Consider the following 21,377-nt stretch of genomic DNA (forward strand, 5'->3'; position numbering starts at 1 on the left):
TTACAAAAGGGTTTATAGAAGCATCACTAGAGTTATTTGTGCATATTTATTGAACAATATTAGTGCCTAGCTAAAGCTGCTTCTATTTGTAAACACATGTATTAGATCATTTATGCAGCATCTAGAGACGCCGCTACACCACCGCCAGAGGCCTTTGCGGCTGGCGGTGGTGTGGCGGCGTCTCTGGATGCTGCAGTCCTGGTGGTGACCTGAGGCAGCGATGGTGCATTTTGGTGAATGACAATGGTGGCAAGCGGCGGCATCTTGGAATCTCAGATGTTGGTTTTCTCAGGCCGTTTGTGAGGTCCGAATCGGCGGTTCCTCAGCGGTCATTTTTGGGGTTCGGCCTCTTGTAGGGTTCGCAACGGCGCGGGCTGCCAGCTGTTGTTCTTTCTTCTTCAGCTTCTCGTCATCGACGGCGGTGGTTTGGCGATTCGCTTGCTAGTGGTGGCCGGAGGTCGGCAGTTTTTGGGTGGAGGCAGAGACTGATATTTGGCAGAGACTTAGGGTTAGGTTTTCGGGTTCATGGGTTGGGCTTGGCCTATACTTTGTATGGGCTTTGCTTTTTCAGGTGTTTCGGGCTTAGCCCTTAGGTGTTTTTTTGGGCTTTGTCCCATTGAGTGTTTTTTGGTTTTCCTCCAACTTTTGGTTAGATTCTCCTCTCCTCTCCCCCACTTGATGTATCATTTGTCAAGTTTTCCTTAACAAATTTTATTGCCGATCACTCAAATTTTTTACTTAATCTAAAGTAAAAATATGATTAAGAGCTGGAGATGCTCTAACAGGGGCCGAGATCGATTTTTCTGTAAAAATGAAAAAAAAAATCCAAATTGAGAAGATCTTTTAGCATCCTGGCCTGTAGCTAGCTAGCAATTAATATGGCTATACCAAGTGGTCATATATGGTCCAGCTGGCGATATTGTACTAAAGTGACAGTTTCAACTAGCAGTTGCTGAAGAAGATATGGTTAAGCATTAAGCAACAGCACAAGTTGGCATAGTCTACCTACCCTGTGCACTGTTGCTCAACTCTGGCTATAACTAAACTTGTCTCAACATTTGCACTTGTCTTGCAATTTACCATGATATGCAAAAGCAGAAAAAGGAAGAGTAAGCTATAACGGCGCCGTTCAAAAGAAAAAAGTGAGCTGTTACAAATACATTGTCAACCTCGACATTAGAGCGAGAGGCTATTTGGCGGTCTTGGAGCATTAAATTGCTCGGCAGCATTTAGAGTGTGCCATGTGTCATTTTGTCCCTTAAATTACGAACACAAACTCGATCTACAAGATTCACTAATCACATAACACGTAGAGCACAACGGGGATTGCATTCAATAGTTTTTCCACAAAAGCATAATCTTGGTGTGAGAAATTACATGCATAAGTATGACATGGGTATGAGAGAGAGAGAGAGAGAGAGAGAGAGAGAGAGAGAGAGAGAGGATAAGGATTAAGACACAATGAAAAACTTTCCCTCGCCAAGTAAATGGGGCCAAAGCTTTACACCACTATTTTTTCTTAGAAAAAAGGATTTTACTAATCTTCGAAAAGGATTACAAAGATTATGAATCTCCGGCACACCGGCAAAAGTCATCCAAGCACCAAAGCCAAAAGAAGGTAATATGTTAACTGAAACACCATGCATAATAAAAAAACAACAGCCACACAGCACCCTGTATAAATAAACAACCTACAACCAAAACAACTCAACGTCAAAAAAACAAGAGAGATAAGAAAGACATACCTACGTACTTTAGAGCATATTTAGTGGATATTCTAACTTCTAACAGGTCACATGTGTACTTTGTTACCTCATATAATAAGAGAAGCACAAAGTACAATAACATTAAAAGGTGAAGTAACACATTAGTTTGTTAGGAGTATTAATTTGAAGGGTGAGAAGTAACACATTAGTATTTGAGGTAACTGCTGAAATGAACAAAAGATACAAGAACCTTCGATATTTTCTTGATATTTGGTGTTTGAAGGAGTGAGTCTTTCGGCCCGTTCTGCTAATTAAGGTTCTTATTTTTTAAGTACTTATTTCCTACTTTACGAAACAGATCATTCTCTCATAATACATCAAGTTTAATTCAATTAAAATAAGTACATTACTTATTTTAGTTAGTAGAACATGCTCCGACAAATATGTTTGATTGGCCAGACGACTCTGGCTGATATTGAGGAATATATGATTTCACATTTACTAATATTACCATCTTTCTATCATAATTTTGAAAATATTGAGATGATTAATTACTAACAGTGTGAAATTGGTTGTACAAATCATATATAATTTCTTCTATTGCATCCGAACGAAAGAAATACAAATCAGGAGTAATTATTATTAGACCAACAAATAAATCGATCCTAGCTAAATCAGAAAATAGAGTAATATCCTTATGATCTAATTATGCCTTGGCGATCGACAATATTCCCATGAGGCATAAGTCACCAAAATGAAAAAGCAATCCCACTTCAACAACCTAAACTATCACTTTCCAAGCGTGAATGTCCCAATTCTCTGTCACATCTCACACCAAAGGGGGCGGGCCTTGAGAGACCTAGTCAAAAATCCATCATATTTATATTTTTTGAGCTCAAAGATATGCGTCTTTTGCAATCAAACATAAGGATAAGTGTGCTGCATGATTACTAAAATATCATTTCTGCAAAACTAGTGAAAGTGCCTAAGATCCTAGGGCACCTTATAAAAATGTCTAACATCTTAAATCCTAGGGTGCCCTATGAAAGTGCCTAAAGCACTAAAACCCTATAATAAAAAAATAAACTCTAAAACCCTATCAAAATGCCTAAACCCTGGGGTAGTTTTGTCCGTGAATACATGTTTTGGCCTTATGGCTCAATAACTCAAAAAGTTAAAGGATTTCTAGTGAAAATTATTTTGCTGGTGTCCTCCTAATTGAAAACTATTTTACTATATTTATGGCAAATTTTTCCAAAAAAAAATTAGGTTGCTAGCTAGAAATGTAAAGTTCGACTCTCACCTGCATGAGTACTATCAATTTTATATGAAATTATTTTTTTTGCCAATATTGTATACATCAACGGGGTTAGTAGGGTATTATTATGTTAATCAACAGAGGGTTCAAAGGCTATCCATAGCCCTGAACCCCAAAACCGCCTCTCATGGGGCTCAAACTCTGGCCTCCACTGCGGGGTGAAGAGATAACCAACTGAGATAGCTTGGTTTCTCTATAAGGGATTATTTTAATAATTAACATGAGAGTTTGCCCGACTCTTTTCCCTATTCTTATTGAGTACCTGCTAATGAACGATGGAATTAACTCGATATTAACTCAGGTCGATCCATTAGACTGAACATCGAGTCATCAAAAAGTATAAAGTAAATGGTTGTTGCTTGGGGTCAGTCACGCATGCATGTGAGGGGGACAACATGCTTTCATCTCTCTTTGAGGAGTTCATTTGAATTAGGTGTTTCCATTTTTGTTGTGTGAAAAGAAAAGGGAATAAGATAATTAGGACCCACCATCACATGGGGAGAACATGGCTAGCTAGTACTGGAGAAGAGTAGCAACAAAATTTTCACCACAGTGCATTTATGTTGAGGCCGGTACCACTATTTAATTTGGAAATACGCACCAAATATTGAAGAAGTAAACCATTTATTAGTTTTGTTCTCATTTCTGTGTTAACCATTTTTGAACAGTTAGGGCATGTGATCTGAGTGTGCACGTCACATGTCTCTTGAAGAAAAAAGAAACATCATGTTTTTTCAGAAGTATGGCTTGAAATCTTCCACGCTAGCCGATCGAGGATACGTTCTCCATTTTTCTTTTCTTCTCTTTTATTTTCCCTGGACAACAGAGTTGTACGTCCCAGACTCCCGGTGGCCTGGATGATGTACTCCTTGACGTCACTAATTAAAGCACAACCGCCCAAGAACTCCAATCGATCTCATTTTACTCTGATGTCATCCCATTAGCGTGATTTGAAAACAGAGTGTACGTGCTAGTTTTGTAAAATTTGGGTAGCTTAGAGATTAAAAACTTGGAGAATATTGAGCAGCAAAAATAAATATAAAGAGATTAAACTTGGAGGATATTGTGTGCCTAACTGAAGCTCGGTAGTGATTGCAGCTCACCAGGGTGTCTCTTTCACTAATTTATCTCCAAGGGTTGGTTATCTCCATTGATATTTTTCAAATGGTTGGAAAATGACAAGAGCTTGAACATGGGGGTTAAGGTAAAAAAAAAAAAACTAGTCAAAATCCAAATGTGCCCAATTTGACAGGGGTAAAAGGGAAATCTTTTGTGTGGTTTGAAAAGGACCAGCAAACACTGGGTACAATGTGCAATTGTCTTGTTTAATGCCAACACTACACATGAATGACTGAGAGGAAAAATAGGGATGTGGCCCCAATCTTTTCTCTCTTTAAATAATTAGTCCTAGGCTACAAGAATATATGGTAATTGGTCCTATCTTTGAATTTTCAATGGCTAGGGAAATGGCCCATGGGCTTTAATAGTTGAAAGTGTATTGGGTACTGTGCCTCACTTCAGAAGGAACATATACTGGCCCAGAAAATGACTATGGCTTGATTATTAGTAGGTTTGTATTGTACTAAAGGCAGTCCCAATGTCGGCCTACTGTTCAAATTTCACGGGTGTACTGAATGATAGTTCACTACGAAAAAGGATTTTCGGACATCAAAACAAAGTACGATGTGTGTATAGTTTTTGAAATTTCTTAACGCCAAATTATACACGCGTTGTCGTAATAGACAATCATTTAAGAATGGAGAAAGTACTAGATGTACGACTTGAAAGTGATTTTCCTTGTTAGGTTTGTTAGCAAAATTTGTCACTCCATGTTTCTTTCTCTTGTTGCAACAAATTTAATTAAAGCAAGATTTTAGTTTATGGATTACAGCTTCTTTTTTTAGACAACTTGCGTGCACCTCCATTAATTTCGGAACCCTAAAGTTAACGACCAGACAAACCCTCCAATGGTCTCAAGTTTTGGAATAATTGGATTCAATGAGATTCAAAGGTGTGACTTTGTGAAGGACAAACGTACTTATTTGTTTTCTCTTGTTCACTTGGCCAAACTCCTTAGAGTTTATGGCTTACTATTACGTAGTAATAGAGATCTACGTAGACATTTGAAATATCAACTCCCTGCTCAATGGGATTAAGGTTCGGTTTGGAACTTGGGGATGGAAACAAGGTAGGAAAACTAATGAAGAGGAAAATTAGATGAGAAAGTTAAGAAGAAATTGGAGAGAAAATTGAACTCCGTTTCTTTAACATTCCCTTTCTCTTTCTCTAGTAACCAAACAACGGAAAGAATTTTTTTTAAATTTTACCTTCTTTTCCATTTCTTTCCCCAAGTTTTAAACACACTCTAAATTTTTCTCACATACACTCGATTTTATTTTTATTTTTTTGTGGGTATGAAATCAACATTAGTCAATGGAAATGAAATGGATCTGTCGAAGACAAAGTTTACCAGACTAACACATTCATTCCATTTTGAGTATCCTCATTGATCGAGCGCACTATCCGCACATGCTTAGGGTCAAGCTGAATTTGTTGCACGCCATGAGCTTATCGAGCTGAGTCGTAACTCGTACTCAAGCTCGTTTTGAAGCTTCACAAGCCTAAAAAGATAATAATTTAAGCTTGGTTTATTTGGAGAGCAAATAGGTCACGGAGGCTCTTTTAATAAGCCGAACACGATTTTAAACTCGAGTAATTTGATTCATTTTCAGGCTGTCAGCATAAGAAAGGTCACGAAGTCATGCGGAGTAAACCATAATATCTCAATAATGGGGATCAACAAAAATGATTGAACCATATCCAATTAACCATCTGCACAGTGAACATCTTCAGTAACTTGGTTTCCCACCAGCCCACCACCATCAGAACTTCAGAGGAGAATCATCAATAATGTTAGCTGGTACACGAAGATATTTCTCACCCTTTTCATTTAATTTTATTGTCTGTGGTTTTGCTAAAGGAAAGGGGAAAAACCAAAAATTGCCATATCTAGGAGTCTACGGTTTTAACCCTGTGAATAATTGTTGTATGTGTCTGAGATAAAAACAAAAGGGCAGAAAGAATGACAATACTACTAAAAAACAACTGTCCGAAAGGCTTTAGCCCAGTTGGCATCTCCTAGCTCTCATTTTGTGGGAGACCAGGGTTGGGAAAATATTTTGCGTCGAAACAAACAGAGCCTTAATGTAAGTCATGAAAAACTATATCCTCCAAATGCTTATCTTGCATTATATATAATCAAATTTAATTCTTTGCATTCCCATCCATACAGCCATACTTCAAGGGTGAGTTCTATCAAAGGGTTTGTATCATTGGTATCAGAACCAAACACTACGTCGAGAGTATGGGCTTGGTCGCACCTGTGCAAGTATGGGATTGTAAGGGTGCGTCTTTGCAGTTCGACTCCCGGAGGGGGCGACCTATTGATTGGACGAGAGTTCCATGCCAATAGAGTGATGGGCCGCCGACTGTGGAGCGTGGTGGTATGTTACGATCCTAATGTCCTACATCGGCTAAGTATGGGCTACCGTTAACCATCACAAATTTATGATCTAATCCAACATAACAAAGTAGGTACCTTGTTAACCATCCATACAGCCATGCTAGACTAGAGTTGTCCAGTTAAAAATTAAATTAACCAATACGAAGCTAAACGATTCATCATCTAGCTAAGGGGTTGGAAACATCTTTAGCTTTCCTAAAGCCAAGCAACATTGGCCCCACCATTTTGAACCCTATTTGCTTGCAAGTCATTCAACATTTTGATTTGGCAACGTGGTTATCCATTTACTCCATTGGTCGGAGACTCGGAGGCCTCAACTACATCAATGAGTACTGCAACTCATTGAACATTTTGATTTGGCAACGTGGTTCTCCATTTACTCCATTGGTTGGAGGCTCGGAGGCCTCAACCACATCGATGGGTATTGCAACTCATTGAACATTTTGATTTGGCAACGTGGTTCTCCCTTTACTCCATTGGTCGGAGACTCGTAGGCCTCAACCACATCGATGAGTACTGCAACTCATTGAACATTTTGATTTGGCAACGTGGTTCTCCGTTTACTCCATTGTTTGGAGACTCGGAGGCCTCAACCACATCGATGAGTACGGCAACTCATTGAACATTTTGATTTGGCAACGTGGTTCTCCGTTTACTCCATTGGTCGGAGACTCGGAGGCCCCAACTACATCGATGAGTACTGCAACTCATTGAACATTTTGATTTACCAACGTGGTTCTCCATTGGTTGGAGACTGGGGGGGGGGGGGGGGGGGGGGGGGGGGGGTGGGGTGGAGTGGTTGCGTATTAAATTCTTGCACGAAAGGATCATCGGGCATCTCATGAGTGATAAGTCGTCAAGATGGCAACAAGCAGTGATTATCCAACATTGACTCCTGATTGGGAAGAACGAATGCGACCTTAACGCTAGCCCACCTGGCTTTAAGAATGCCAAAAGTCCTCTCAACAACATTACGTGCTGAAGCATGCTTTGTGTTGAAAAACTCTTGGGGGTAGTAGGGGCTAGTCCCATCAGATAGGGGGATATGAGAATCCCATGGGACTCCTAATCCAACCCACGAAAATCAAACCAAACATGTTTTTTTTGGGGGCCAGACCACCTTATTAATTCTATCCCACGGCCCAATCCGGTTATCAAACAGGGCCCGAGTGTGTGTAACTTTGTGTGCATCACTGTTTTAATCCCACCTAAGATAGGTGTGTTTTTGCTTCGGTCAGAATAGATTCAAAATCCATCAACAAACTGAGGCCAACCAACAGCAAAACCACTTATACCAAGTAAAATAGCATAAGGCCCAAAACCATCTTCGCAATGAGTAAACAGGTTATCAAATTCCAGGCTTCTAGCCCTTGGATTGAACATTTACATGCTTTTGTTTGCCAACAGAGAGAACCAATTAGTCTCGGGGAAAATGCAGTATGCATAGTTATCGCGCGGCAGAAAATTCCAACCCACGGTTTCTGCTAAATTAAACATTACAACACGATAAACATTACAACCAATCTAGATCATCAAATACCTTACCAGCTAAATCGAGAACAGGAATAAATCAGACGACTTCAATTTCCCAAGAAAATTCCAGTATCCAAGCTACATACATATGATTCATTTCAGACTAGTGTCTGTTATGTTCTTCGATGACCCCACTGGTCCAATCTCCAAAGACCTTCCAATCAGCTGAGGTGAAGAACATGACCCAATTTTCCTCAACTTCCCTGGATAATCCTTTCCTGAAGTACCCTTTGAAGAAAGATTCTTTCTGACACGGTTTCGGGTGAGTGAGAACATAGTGTTGCGAGAAGGAGCATGCAAAGCCCCTTCAATACAATCACCCGCTTGTGTGCAACCCCAGGGCCTGGAAGGCCCATCTTCACCAAAATGCCTGTGTCTCGGGAAATTATTCCTTAGCTTGGAATATACCCGCTGATCTGGAAAATTTTCCTCCTCTAATCTCATACAGATAGGACAAGGTGGGTCATTTTTGCGTGCCTTAGGGATTGTTTGGTCCAAACATTCTGCGTGGAAAACGTGACGACACGAAAGTACTCCTGCAACTGGCATATCCCCGCTTTTCACGATCCGACGAGAACTCCAAGGGGATCTCTGTGAAAGAAACCTCTCACACAATCCGCATTTAAAAGTGCTTGCCTGATTACACAATCGACTGACAGAATCAGATTCCAATGGCTCAGAACAATCGGTGAAATCAATACTGCCACTAGCACTGCTTAAGCGATGTGTATCTCTACGTAGCGTGGAAGCATCAAACTCTGGAAAGGAGGCGACTGTGTTGTTAGTAACTTCTCTTGGAGGTGTTTCAGATGGAAAGGAGAGGGGATGAATGGCTTTTGACATAGTAAAGCAACGGTGACTTGATAAGTTACGATGAGAGGAGTGTGACTTTGCCATCCGCTCATAATCACTGCTGTCTGATGCGGATGAAGTAGAGCCCACACTATCTTGAACCGCTGATGTTCCCTGGAAAATGAATTCCAGTAAGTTACTCATCAAGTAAAATAGTAAAAACCAAAAAGGAAATACCAATATATGTTACCTCCATAGTTGGTGAAAAGGATAATGGCCCCAAAACTGCATCCAGAAAAGAAAGTGGGCAAAACATCAGCAAATGCAGTAATGAACTTCTGAAGCAGTTTTGAGCTTATTTTCTACAACTTGTTGGAAAGTAGTAAATTAAAGAGGTCCTCAATAGTTTCTCCAACAATAGGACCTCAAAGTCCACCACCCACTTATCAAACTTAAGTCCTTAAAAATGAAAGATATATAATTTAAGTTGATTTTATTTGTCCAGAATCATTTTGGGAAAATAACCTAAAGGATCTAATCCAGGCAACCAAACGGAGCCTCTGTCCACTTTTTCGAGGGCACATATATAAAGTTACATGTATAGCAACATGGAAGGGTTCGAGTCCCCGTGGAGGCACTCAGGATTTAAGTGGGGGGCCGTGGTGATGGGTTGCTGCACTAGTTTCCCGTAGGTTTACATAGCATGGGTGGGTCCAATGTGGCCCTGCCATGGCGTGGTTCCAACATCAACAAAAAAAAAATTAAAAAAAATCGGATTTTACATGCATAGGGAAGAGAGGAAGTCAATATATATATGACTTAGTATGCATGGAACAACTGCTATAGAGCAAGTGAAGTCTAATCTCATTCCTTTATTTGTTATGTTAATTTTTTTTTTCCCATAATCTCTTTCATTTCCCATACAAGTCTAACTTCACTTCTTTATTCATATTACTTTCAATTCGTCTTTTTCCACCAACCGTTCAAGAAATCCTCTCCTCCATTTCCATGGAGAACTTTCCCCTCTCTCTTTGAATAGTACACCAACTTCCACCAACCTCAATTTTATCTCTTCCCATTTACGGCATAAAGTAAATACGGGTTTTGATGCATGAAAATGCCATGGCAGATGTTTGGGGAAATACTGCTTTCCCTGACCCCAATCTACTTTGCCCCTTTTTTTTTAACTTCATTCTTTTGTCGCCTGCTCTTTCTCTCTTATCTCTCTGTACTCAAAAACTCAAAAAGAAAAGAAAAGCATCAAGGCAAGACGACAGCAACAATCACTTGTTCTAATCTTCCCACTCTCCGGTCTTCCTCCACCCGACACTCATCTGCTTTTTCTGTTCATCGTCAAATCTGTTATTTTTCTTCGGCAGAGAGAACACCCGAGTTACCTGGCCGAATCTGACCGGCCCGATTCATTCGGTTTCGATGGATATTCGGTTCGAAATCGGATGAGGTATTATCCGCCCAAAGCGATCACTTTGGGTGACAAGTGAGGTGCAAACCCGACCCGACCACGGCACAACCATAAAAAGTAGCATACAGGTATGGCTAGGGTACTTCCTTGAATGAATAATTTTATACTTCGAAGAAAGGCATTATGTATAACAATGAGAAAACTGAATAAAAAAAATTAGTCGAACGGCTTAATTGAATAGCATACATGCCAAAGACTAAGGTACATATAAGAACTCAATCTCATTACATAAAGAAACTAGTACGACGCATGATAAGCATGACAAAAAGCCTCATCCAGCTAACTTGTGCTCCCTCCGTCTCAATTCATTCGTCCATTATCCCATTTTGGGCCATTTTTCAATTGCCTATATCTTCCAATCTATAATGTTTTTCATGCTTTTCAAAACTTTGTATAATAGAACTAATCGAAAATTATCAAACAAAATCCATTTTGCATATTTTTTGAGATCCATATTAAAATATGTAAGCCATTGAAAGCTGACACAATCATCCGAAATGAAACAAATAAAAAGGGACAAAGGGAGTATAAAAGAAAGTATTACTCTGACTGAGTACGACTTTGGTTTGTACTTGGCACCTTTGGGGTAAGGCAAAATTTAAGAGGGCAAATATGGGTACGTACTTCGTGTACCCGGTACGCATGCAGAAGTACCATGTCAAGTACCAGTACCCAATAAGTACCCGGTACGGGTACGGCATGTTTTTGAAGTACCCGTCACCCATGCTTCATAGCTTACACCATACCTTGGACAGGCTTGGCAAAGCCCTTGGAGTTGGGGTCAATATCTCCAAACCAATCAGCCCAAACTGGAGCTAATATATGACATGATGAAACCAACACAAGTTACAAGCAAAAAAGCTGTTAAAAAAATAGAGTAAAAAACAGAGGCAGCAGACACATACCACAACTACTTGCTCCGATCTTTTTTATAAGTCAGCCAATATATCATAACTAACATTCTTATATAACACATTACTCGTAGCTAATATTTGCCTTTTCAGGGTCATTAAATGTGAAATAAGTCAAATAACCATAAAACTAAAGTTATGCAATGAGGCTTGAGACAAACCCCAAGCAAACAAGATGATGTCAAAGCAACCATCCAGAACTAGAAACACCTATACCTTAACAGCCTATCATGAAAGAAAGAGCAAACAGGTAGGCATAAAGAAAAATAAGACACCTCAAGAAGATGGAACATTCTACTTCTTAGAGAGGCCTTTGGAGAAGACTTCTCAGGAATAAAGAGGTTAGCTTTCAACTTGCCAAACTTAAGAATTTTCAATTTCCTATACAAGCTTCTTCATGCTCTTAACCCGGGAAGAGAAGACTGGGTCTTCCACAGGCCATTAGAATCTCCAAATGAAAGGGTCTTTGGAGGCCCTCTGAGATGTTTAGATGGGCTGAGAGCTAACTCAGGATAATTGACGGATGAGGTAGTGATAGGCTTCCCAGTTCCCACCATTTTACCACCTTCTCCCCGTCCTAGAATCCTATCCACACTAACCCCATCATCTGTCACCGGGCTAGAAGTAGAACACACCACTGGGAGGACGCTTGGCAACATTTGGGGGAACCACTTGTAGAAACCCACAGGCTCCAACTCACGAAGCAACTCCTCATTCAAATTATTCGAGGCAAGCACATCCAAACCTTCGGACAAAGAAGTAAAAGATGGAGCCCGACAAGCCCATAACTGACCAGAGTTCCCTTTCCCATCTTTATAAGCTAACTAATACTTGTCAGAGCATCTTTCAAAAACAAAATTAACACAACCCAGCCTCTTCTTCTCAACCATCTCACAATAATCTGACCCTGCAGAGACAAATTACCTACAAACTACCTACCTATGTATGTAAACTACGTGCCAAAAAATACATTATTGGGTTGTAAAAGCTGTTAAACTATATGGCTCATCACCATGGGCTAGTGGTACCTTGAAGAGAGACCAACAACCAAGACCATGGCACAAGCCCTTACTATGATGCTATCAACGAACTAATTTTAGGCCATACTGGTTTGGCATCCCACTGAGAACCTGCAGGAATCCCAGAGCTACAAGTTCAAAGACCTCACCTACACAAATTCAGCCCACCAAAGTGAAAGCAAAGGCACCAACTAACCCTTATGTTGAGACAGCTGCTAAAAAGAACTTCAAGTTCACCAATAAAGTATTATAACTACGACTACAATGTCGTGGCATTTGGAGGCAGGCTTGTGGGTAGTTCGGGGGGTTGAAGAGAAGTCAACAACCAAGACCCATGGCACAAGTCCGTACTATGACACCATCAAGAATTAATTTTAGGCTATAATGGTTTGGTATCCCACAGAGAACCTGCTGGACTTCCAGAGCTACAAGTTCAAAGCCCTGCCTATTTCCATTGAGCCGTTCAAAGCGAAAGCAAAATAAAGCAAGTAGAAACTATTAATGATGTTGAAGGTAGCCAAATACATCAAAAGTACAAACAAATTAGAGAGCCAAAGTGTGTACCGATACAACAATTGTAAAGTAACTCTGATATGGTTAGAAATCCTCCTGACTTTAAAATGACAACCATTAGCTCCTACTGGTCATGTGGGAGGAGATTTACTTTTTCATTTCTTTTATGATTCCACTAAATCAGAACAGAAACCTATAATATCTTTTTTAATAGTTCAAGGGGAGAGAGACGAACATAAACCCAAAAGATGTGGAACTAATGCTTAAGTCATATAGGAGAAATAAAGAATGAAGAATCACCATGCTATTTATTCAATTTCTAATACACAGAAGGCTACATTAATAAAAACAAATAAACACTACATTAATGAAAACAAACTAACACTACATTAAACAATGGAACAGTAAACAAAGAGCAAGTCTGAAGTTAGAGAAGCAAAGGAAAATTAAAACAAGAAATAAAACGTTACGCAAAGTCCCAATATTCAAATTTTATTAAAAATTAAGGGTCCAAGTGTTCAAGTTGGGTTACTTGGGTACAAGGGTTGGACAAATATCGCTTACCCACCCTTGGCATGCCCAGTTCACATGGGTACGGTAGTTGTATCATGCAACACTTTCAAAATGCCACATTGAAGCAACACAGTTTTCCACGCAGCATCACGCTCAAAAAAAAAAAACGATAATTGGCAAATAACTGTGAACGAGAAGTCGAGAACAGACACTTCTGTCTCTATACCAAAGATGATAAAAGAGATGAACAGTCGATTCAGATTACCTCTCCTTGAAGAAGCTCCATAATCATCCACTCTGATTTCTTGTATTGCTGGAGGAGTCCACTGCCGGGCTGGAGAGATGTCAGATGGACTACTAAAGTATGGCCCAACACCATCAGATGTCGAATATTGATGATTAGAAAGATGGTTTCCTCTCACCCAGCTCCTACTTCCTCTGCTGGTTGACGATGCAGAAGAACCATACAATTGAATACCATCTTGAGAACCAAATGATACACCTTCTGGTTGGAACCTGAAATCCCACCTTGATGGTGGAGGTGAGAAGCTTGTATTAGTTCGCCAGTAGGGCTCGTTTGGACCCACAGACCACTCCCTGCTGGTTGCATTAGTTGCATTAGACCCATGTGGCCTTGCAGCCACACAACAGAAGGCCCCCGTCTTAGCTATGTTTTATAAACCTCACAAAAGATGTATCCAGCTTACTTCGATAAAGTTTTCGTAGCTAGTTGATAGCCAACCGAAAAATCAGTTCACTTCACAAAAATACATCATTCGGGAAATACACATTTGCTCAGACAGCTGATAAGATCCCGACGTGTACCGTCTAAGCAAGTATTTGCAATCAGTAAACCAAGTTTCAGTTCAAATGATTTCTACATAAGGGCCCGTTCATGATGGAACCAAAATAATCCGGCAAGCATCTCCTCCTAAAGTGAAGTAAACTACTAATGAACTTCACCAGTACGACATTTGAACTAGACACACATGCAGTATAGCTTCCAGGTGACCATACTTGTCCAAAATTCTCCAGTGGAAACAATGACTGCAAAAAATAAATAAAAGGAGACAAAATACTAACCATCATTAATCCGCTAGAAACCAACATGGATCCAATTAAGTCATGTGTGAGAAGACTCTGAATCATGAAGGCTAGCCACAGAGAAAATAAAGACTACTTTTCCTTTCATATTCCCTCAATTACATAATACATACGCATACATTTAAAATGTGCTTTTACATCAAGACAGGGCACAGAAAGAGAGGAAACTGATTACTTGGTTGCAGTTTCCAGAATCCAGTTCATATAAAACTTCCCCCGTTCTGTATTTGAGAAGATAAACATTCAATGTATTATCATTCATCTTTCAGTGAGAAAACAAGTTTTGAAAATAGTCAACCATCAATCAAACAGGGCACATGCTGCGTACAAAACTACCACAATATCACAAGGAATTTGAAATTGAACTTCAATAAAATAGCATTTTAATCCCCCCAACCCACAAATGTGCAGTAAAATAATTTATTAACAACTTTACACTTTAGAAGATCATCAACCTTAACAACAAAAACAGAAATAGTTTCACACCAATCACCACCACCAGCAACGACATGGGTAAGATGCACTAATAGGTCAGATAAAGAGCACCGAACAAATGCCGCTGAACAGGTTATAGTTTCACTGATGGCACCCCAAACATAGTTTCCATCATCAACTTATTCTTACATCAAAACCGGATACTCTTAAAAGTATTACATAATTATACACATGTATATACAAATGTGTGTGTATCTATTCCTAATTTCCTATTGTTCCTTTTTGGTGTGAACATCAGTTTTGATGCTTGCTCGCACTTTTTTTTCCCAACTACCCCCTTTAACTACTGGAAGAAATTGCAAAGAAGAAAGAGAAATATTGGCACCCCAAATTTCTTTCTCCCTCTTTTCTAAGTTCACATCCATATTTCATTACGGATTAATCACAATTCAAGATTTTCCTCTTTCCATCTTTTGTATTCGCACACGTATCTTGCATGCCCGGTGAGCACATATACATATATAGAGATGCATGCATCATGCATATATAAAGAGCAGTTCTGGCGGACAAGTGACTGCATTTTTGTACCACAATCTTTGTTACCACCTCACTTGGACGCAACCACAACATTAGTGAGATTCATACGGGATCCGTTGTAAACAATACTACATGATCCTTCCCCTGCTACATTATAACAGCCCCCATTTACCATTCCATTCATCATATTCACTACCCTGTTCTGATCATTTTGAAAAAATTCGTCTAAAACAAATAATTAAAGTCAAAGGATCGGGCAAAAATATTGAATTTAAAAGAGGATAAAGAATCATCTTTGAAGGGAACTATTGCCTAAAATGACTACTGAAGCCCAAAAAAATATTTCTACCACCAGCGAAATCAAAAAATCAAGAAATAACTGCCAAACCATAATGAACAAAGACACCAAATTTTTCAAGGGAACAAATGTCTTTCCAAACACCACCAGAAAATATTCTACCAACAGAGAAACCGCAAAATTAAGAAATAACCGTGAAACCCTAATAAAGACATAGCTATGTGTGCGTGCTCTTTTATAGAAATATATGCAGAGAGAGAGAGAGAGAGAGAGAGTAGGGTAGAGAGAGAGAGAGAGAGAGAGAGTGAGCTTACGGTGAGGGTAGGAGTGAAGAACTCAGCCGGAGTAGGTTGCAACGGTATTGGAAGAAATGTGAAGCGTGGGTGGGAGGCGGGGGATGAGAAAACCCTAAAAAGTCGGGGAGATTAGCTTTGGCCTTTTTCCGCCGAAGCCCCTCAATTTTTGTTGTATTTCTGTTTTTTCCCTTGTTTCAACTCTTTCTTTTGCTTCCGGTTTCTTTTTCTTGTCATTCTAATAATACTATACGGGGACGACTATTCGCAATCCTTTATTTTTTTTCTTAACTCGTTAAAAATTTTCAACTAATTACAACGTGACCTCCAATGCAAAATGACTTACTTGTCCTTACACCTATACATGAAAATGACCTACATGCCCTTATGACCAAAACCCTAAATTATCTTCTTCCCATTTCCCCAAAAAATCAGTATTCACGTTTCCAACACCAGGCGTGTTCTTCATCCAACACCAAGAGTGTTCTTCATCTTCTCTTCTCCTCTTTATCTCAAGCTCTCTTTCTTGTTCATCTTCATCCTCTCTCTCAAAATTTTCAATGGAGGAGGAGCAATGACCGAATATTATATCAATAGAAGGTTCAAATCCTTCAATTGATCTATTTTTTGACCCACTTATAGGTTTGGATTTTGAAATTGAAATTGAATCAAATTCTATTGGCAACCATATGATGGCAGAGGAGAAGAAATATATTGTGATGGACATTGTATCTTGAAAGCCGCATGAGGAGGTAAGTTTTTCCATTTACAATGGCCTCTACTTTGTTGTTATTTTGGCGTCTGGTTTACAAAACCTAGTTTTTCGATGTTTTTGGTCCAAATAGAATAAAGTAAGTAGTTTCGGTAGCTAACCATTGTAAAATATTACCATACTCGACAGTTAGTTACCGAAATTGAGATACATTTTCAGCATCCAATTACCGAAATATATGTATCTTATTTTTGTTGTATGCATTTTCGACATGTAGTTACCGAAAATATAATCTTGTTTTCAACTGCTATTTACCGAAATGTAATGTATGATTTTTGTATATATAGTTTGGCAATTGGTTACTGAATTTTGTATATATTTTCGACATGTTCTTTTTGAAAGTGATACTTATTTTCAATAGTTATATACCGAATTCTATGTATATTTTCGACATTCACTTACCGAAACAGATCCAGAGAGCTAGAAAATTTGTTTTAATGGACTTTTGAATTTTTAATACTTTCTTCAGGGTGATGCGGCGGTGGTGTTCTGGCAGGAGTGGCAGTGACGTGCAAAGAAAGAGAGAGAGAGAGAGAGAGAGAGAGAGAGAGAGAACGACACCTTAAAGAGAGGCGGTGGTGCAGCGGCAATGTTCTGGCAAGAGTGACGGTGGTGGCTATGGAGGTGTGGGCGATGGAGGTGGTGGCTATGGGGGTGGGAAACGTAAATGGGGGTGGGGGCTTAGGGTTTCGTATTTGGATGCGTAGGGTGGGAGTGTAAGTGTAATTTTTTGAAGGAGAAGGATATAATGGGAAGATCTGCTACATTTAATGGGTTATATGGAGAAATTTTTTTTTAAAAAATATTTTGGATGGGTTCTATGAAGGAGAGGGCCAAGGGAGAAAATAAAAGGCTACGAATAGTCGGCCCCATATTAAATACTATATGAATTTCATTGAGCAGTCTCTGTCGAGGTATGTTTTTTTTTTTTAATATTAGAACTTAGAAGAAACCGTTGTGCTATTAACACAGACATTTATCACATAGATTTCGCACAAATTTTAATATGTGGTCCACTACGGGTCTCATACAAACTATCCAAGCCGTTCATTAAATTTAGAATATTTTTTTGAATGCTCCTGTGAAAAATCAACTCAATCTGTTAAGTATAAGCATTTGATCCAATGTTCTAACTTTTCATCCAACCTCGATAAATGTTGAGAAGGAATGAAAAGTTAGAAGATTGGATCGAGTACTTATACTTATCGGATTGAGCTGATTTTTCTCGAGAGTACTCGAAAAAATATTCTAAATTTAATGAACGACTTGGATCGTTTGTGTGAGACCCGTAGTAGACCCCTCACTGATATCTGTGCAAAATTTGTGTGATAGATGTCTGTGTGGACAGACTTACTATAGAAGAAATCCTCTCTGAAAGAACCATTATCAATTTAGTCTGATTACTACTACACTCCGGGGAGGATCAAACATGAATTCTAAAAATTACTTCATAACTCGTTAATTATCGGTTATTCTCTATCTTCATTTCACCCCAAGATAGACGATGACTTTGAACTTTAAATTTGCACATGTACGCAATTACCATACACAAATTTGGATATATCCTTCTTAAAGAGGGACGGGTGTTGCAAGAGAACTAACTTTGTTTGACTTGTGTTCAAATAAAAATGGTACGTTTTGGCTGAATGGTGGTGGCCGACGGTGGATAGTTGCAGCACTGGTTGAGTTTTTAGGGTTAGGTTTGGTTTTGGGTTGAGATTGGGCCCTTCGGCCCTTTATCGGTTCTTAGGATTATGGGTTTTGGCCCTTGTGGATATTTCCAACCCTTGGTTGCTATTGGTGTTTATAGGGTTTTTTTCTCCTAGTTTGAGTTCAGCTTGTTGGGCCTAAATTAGTTTTCTTTGTGTGATTTGGAGAAAATGGTCTTGAGTGGTCAGGCCGGTGTACCTAAGCCCCTATTATCTATGTACTTCGTGTTATAAGTTAATGAAATTTATTTTTGGTGATAAAAAATAAATAAAGTGCACGTATTTTTCTCCTAACATTATGATTGGAAAACTATTTTAATCACGCTTCACCTTGAATTTTGATGCTCTTTCTTGAATGCACCACATGGAGAGTGTTCAATCATCCATCAATTCCTTGAGTTTGAATGCACCACATGGAGAGTCTTTTTTTTAGTTTAACAACTAAATTATCGGAATCTGGTTAACAATATTTTTGGAGTGTCAAAATCATTCGCTGAAGAAAAAAAAAGCTTCAGAATTATATAGGATATCAAAATTCGTGTGCTTGGGACAAAGACAAATTGATTAATTGTTTAGACCAACATGATTAACTACTTGGGGGAATGCTATAAATTAGATGTCAACTAGCTCTTTTTTTTGGCATTGACTTACAGTCTTTTGGGTAATTGAAAAAAAAAATGTTTAAAACAAAATTTTCGTCGCAGTATATATATATATTTTTGGATTCTTTTCTTGGATTTTTTTTTCTTAGTTCAAGTTTGAAGTTTGTTTGAGTTCTTTTCTTTATTTTTTATTAGGCCAAACCAACATTGTTCAGGTTATATTCTACTAGGGGAAATCTTCTTTACGGCTGTTCCGTAAAGGAGAAGTTACGGAGCTTAATCGTAACCGTCCAAAGTATTTTTGGACGATTCGAATTGAAAACCAATTATGACCGGTAATAATTGATTGTGATTAATTTTTCCCCGAAAAAGTTTCATTAAAATCTGGACCGTCCAAAACCGAAATAAACCCGCGAGGTTGAACAGCTCCTTGAAAAAGTCATCGTCATTCTACTATAGGTCCTCTAAAGGTTAATCTTCTTTCATGATTTTAGTTTTCCTTTTTATACCTTTCAGGTGTCGATCGTCAAAACGAATAACCACTTGTGGCAATCATGCCTCTTACGCTCAGTTCTCATGCATACCGGTTCGATCATGTGAACATTGCTTTCTTCTTTCTTTTCCTATAAAAAGGAACGACAGACACTTTCTTGATAAATCTGTAATAGAGCATTTTACATTTGCAATCACCTACCTTTTTAACTTAACATCAAATTTAATGCTTCCATTGTTGAGTTCGCTAATTGAGATCTTGGAGGAAACCAATGATCGATCTTGAGCTCAGATGAGTATGGATGGCATCTAAGATGGGTGCACAGTTGATATCGGGGAATGGTGCGTAGCTGATCATTACCCAAAGGTCGTTGCAGTAGTTAGTTGGACAGCGTGTGAGGTGTTAGTTATACTGCAGCTGGTGTATAGCTATTCTGTTTTTCCTTTATTCCCTTTTCATTTTCTGTTTTGGGTTATAAAAGAGAGTGGAGAAAGGGAAAAAGTAAGATATTGTAATCAAAACAAAGCAGGGTGTCCTAACCAAGAGTCGGTTACCCATGTCCTTCGTGCCTTCACCCGTGTGGTATCCCGTGGTGTGTCCTGTTCTCGATTAGCTTGACTTCAATTTGGCTTGCCAAAAATCGTCGTATTTATAATGGTCCCAGCACTCCTCCTGATATTTTTGTAATAGTCAGAAATTCTATTAATTTAGCCCTTGAATGGTACCTTGCTTGTGTTAGTGGTTCTACAAACCGGGGCAATCGGACTCTCTTGGGGTGTTTGGGAGCCTACTTTTTGGCTTTTCATTTTCAGCTTTTCAGCTTTTTGGTTTTTTGAATTTTGATCAAAATGTATTTTAAATTTAGTAGAGTGTTTGAATGATATGTACAGAATGTATTTTGCAACAAGAGTAGTGTTTGGAAAATATGTGATGAAAATGAATTATGTGTTGAATTTTTACCATGTTGCCCTTGTTTTCAGACAAACCAAATTTGTCTTTCTTTCACACACACGCAGGCACCCTGGCAAATTAACCAATTCCAAACCCATTTCTCTCTCCTCCTCCCATACCCAAACCTCCATTTCTGCAAATCAAGAGCCCATTTCTGCCTATAAAACCAACACCCCTCCTCTCTCTTTCATACAAAATCAATAGAATGTGGCGAGTTTTGAAAAAACAGTTAGAACATTAGATGAGTACTCGTTGGGTTTTGAAAAGCCAATTGGTGAAGCCACACCAAATTAAATGGTTTCGAAATTGAATATGGTGAGTTTTGTAGAGTTTTTAGTGGAGTAGCTGAATATGGTGAGTTTTTAGTGGGTTTGATTTTTGGAAACGGAAAAAACAAGCGAAACAATAAAATTTGTTAGTAATTTTTGTCGAAATTTGTATGTGTTGGAATAGAAGATACAGAGTCGAATTTATATTATGGGGTTTTCTTATGGTCAGATCGAAATGGTAACCATAATTCTAACCCAGAAGAAAGTCCCCCTGTTGTTGTGGTGGGAGATGCAGAGGTGTGAAAGAGGATAACGTAATTTGAGAGGGTAGAGATGTCTTTTGACATGGCTGGGAGAAGAAAATGAGAATGGAAAAAGCTCCTCCAGAGCTCTTTCTCACTTCTCTTCTCCTTTCATAAAATCTGAAAAACCATTCTTAGAGAATGACTTTTCTTGTACTAAGCTAAGCACCCAAAATAGAATAAGGCGAAACAGAAAATGCGAAAATCAGCCATCCAAACACCCTCTTTTAGTTGGTTGGAAACCCCCTTCGGTTGGGCAATTTAAACTCAACACTGGTGGCGCCTTCAATCCTTGATTCAG

The 21,377-nt window shown here is 38.9% G+C and overlaps 1 protein-coding gene across 2 annotated transcripts; it reads right to left on the minus strand.

The window, feature by feature from the left end:
* Nucleotides 1-7,892: 7,892 nt before the first annotated feature.
* LOC131310457 (uncharacterized) lies at nt 7,893-16,159 on the minus strand. Of its 2 annotated transcripts, XM_058337473.1 has the most exons (4): nt 16,000-16,159; nt 13,577-14,358; nt 9,123-9,157; nt 7,893-9,046 (listed from the first exon to the last, which is right to left on the minus strand). In XM_058337473.1, exons 3-4 carry the CDS (start codon nt 9,126-9,128, stop codon nt 8,174-8,176), a joined length of 879 nt encoding a protein of 292 aa, XP_058193456.1. In that variant the 5' UTR covers nt 9,129-9,157; nt 13,577-14,358; nt 16,000-16,159; the 3' UTR covers nt 7,893-8,173. The 2 variants fall into 2 exon arrangements, with proteins under 2 accessions (XP_058193456.1, XP_058193454.1); XM_058337471.1 differs by lacking the exons at nt 13,577-14,358; nt 16,000-16,159 and adding an exon at nt 13,363-13,546.
* Between the last annotated feature and the right edge of the window lie 5,218 nt (nt 16,160-21,377).

The sequence above is a fragment of the Rhododendron vialii genome, chromosome 12a, assembly GCF_030253575.1.
Source record: "Rhododendron vialii isolate Sample 1 chromosome 12a, ASM3025357v1".
Taxonomy (NCBI): Eukaryota; Viridiplantae; Streptophyta; class Magnoliopsida; order Ericales; family Ericaceae; genus Rhododendron; species Rhododendron vialii.

What these genes read in the sequence shown, in the direction of transcription:
- LOC131310457 (XM_058337471.1), bottom strand. Translation starts at nt 13,408, where the DNA reads ATGATACAACTACCGTACCCATGTGAACTGGGCATGCCAAGGGTGG. An exon ending in ACTGGGCATGCCAAGGGTGG is followed by an intron (nt 9,158 to 13,362) that starts GTAAGCGATATT and finishes TTCTGGATGCAG; the next exon opens with TTTTGGGGCCATTATCCTTT. An exon ending in CCTTTTCACCAACTATGGAG is followed by an intron (nt 9,047 to 9,122) that starts GTAACATATATT and finishes TTCATTTTCCAG; the next exon opens with GGAACATCAGCGGTTCAAGA.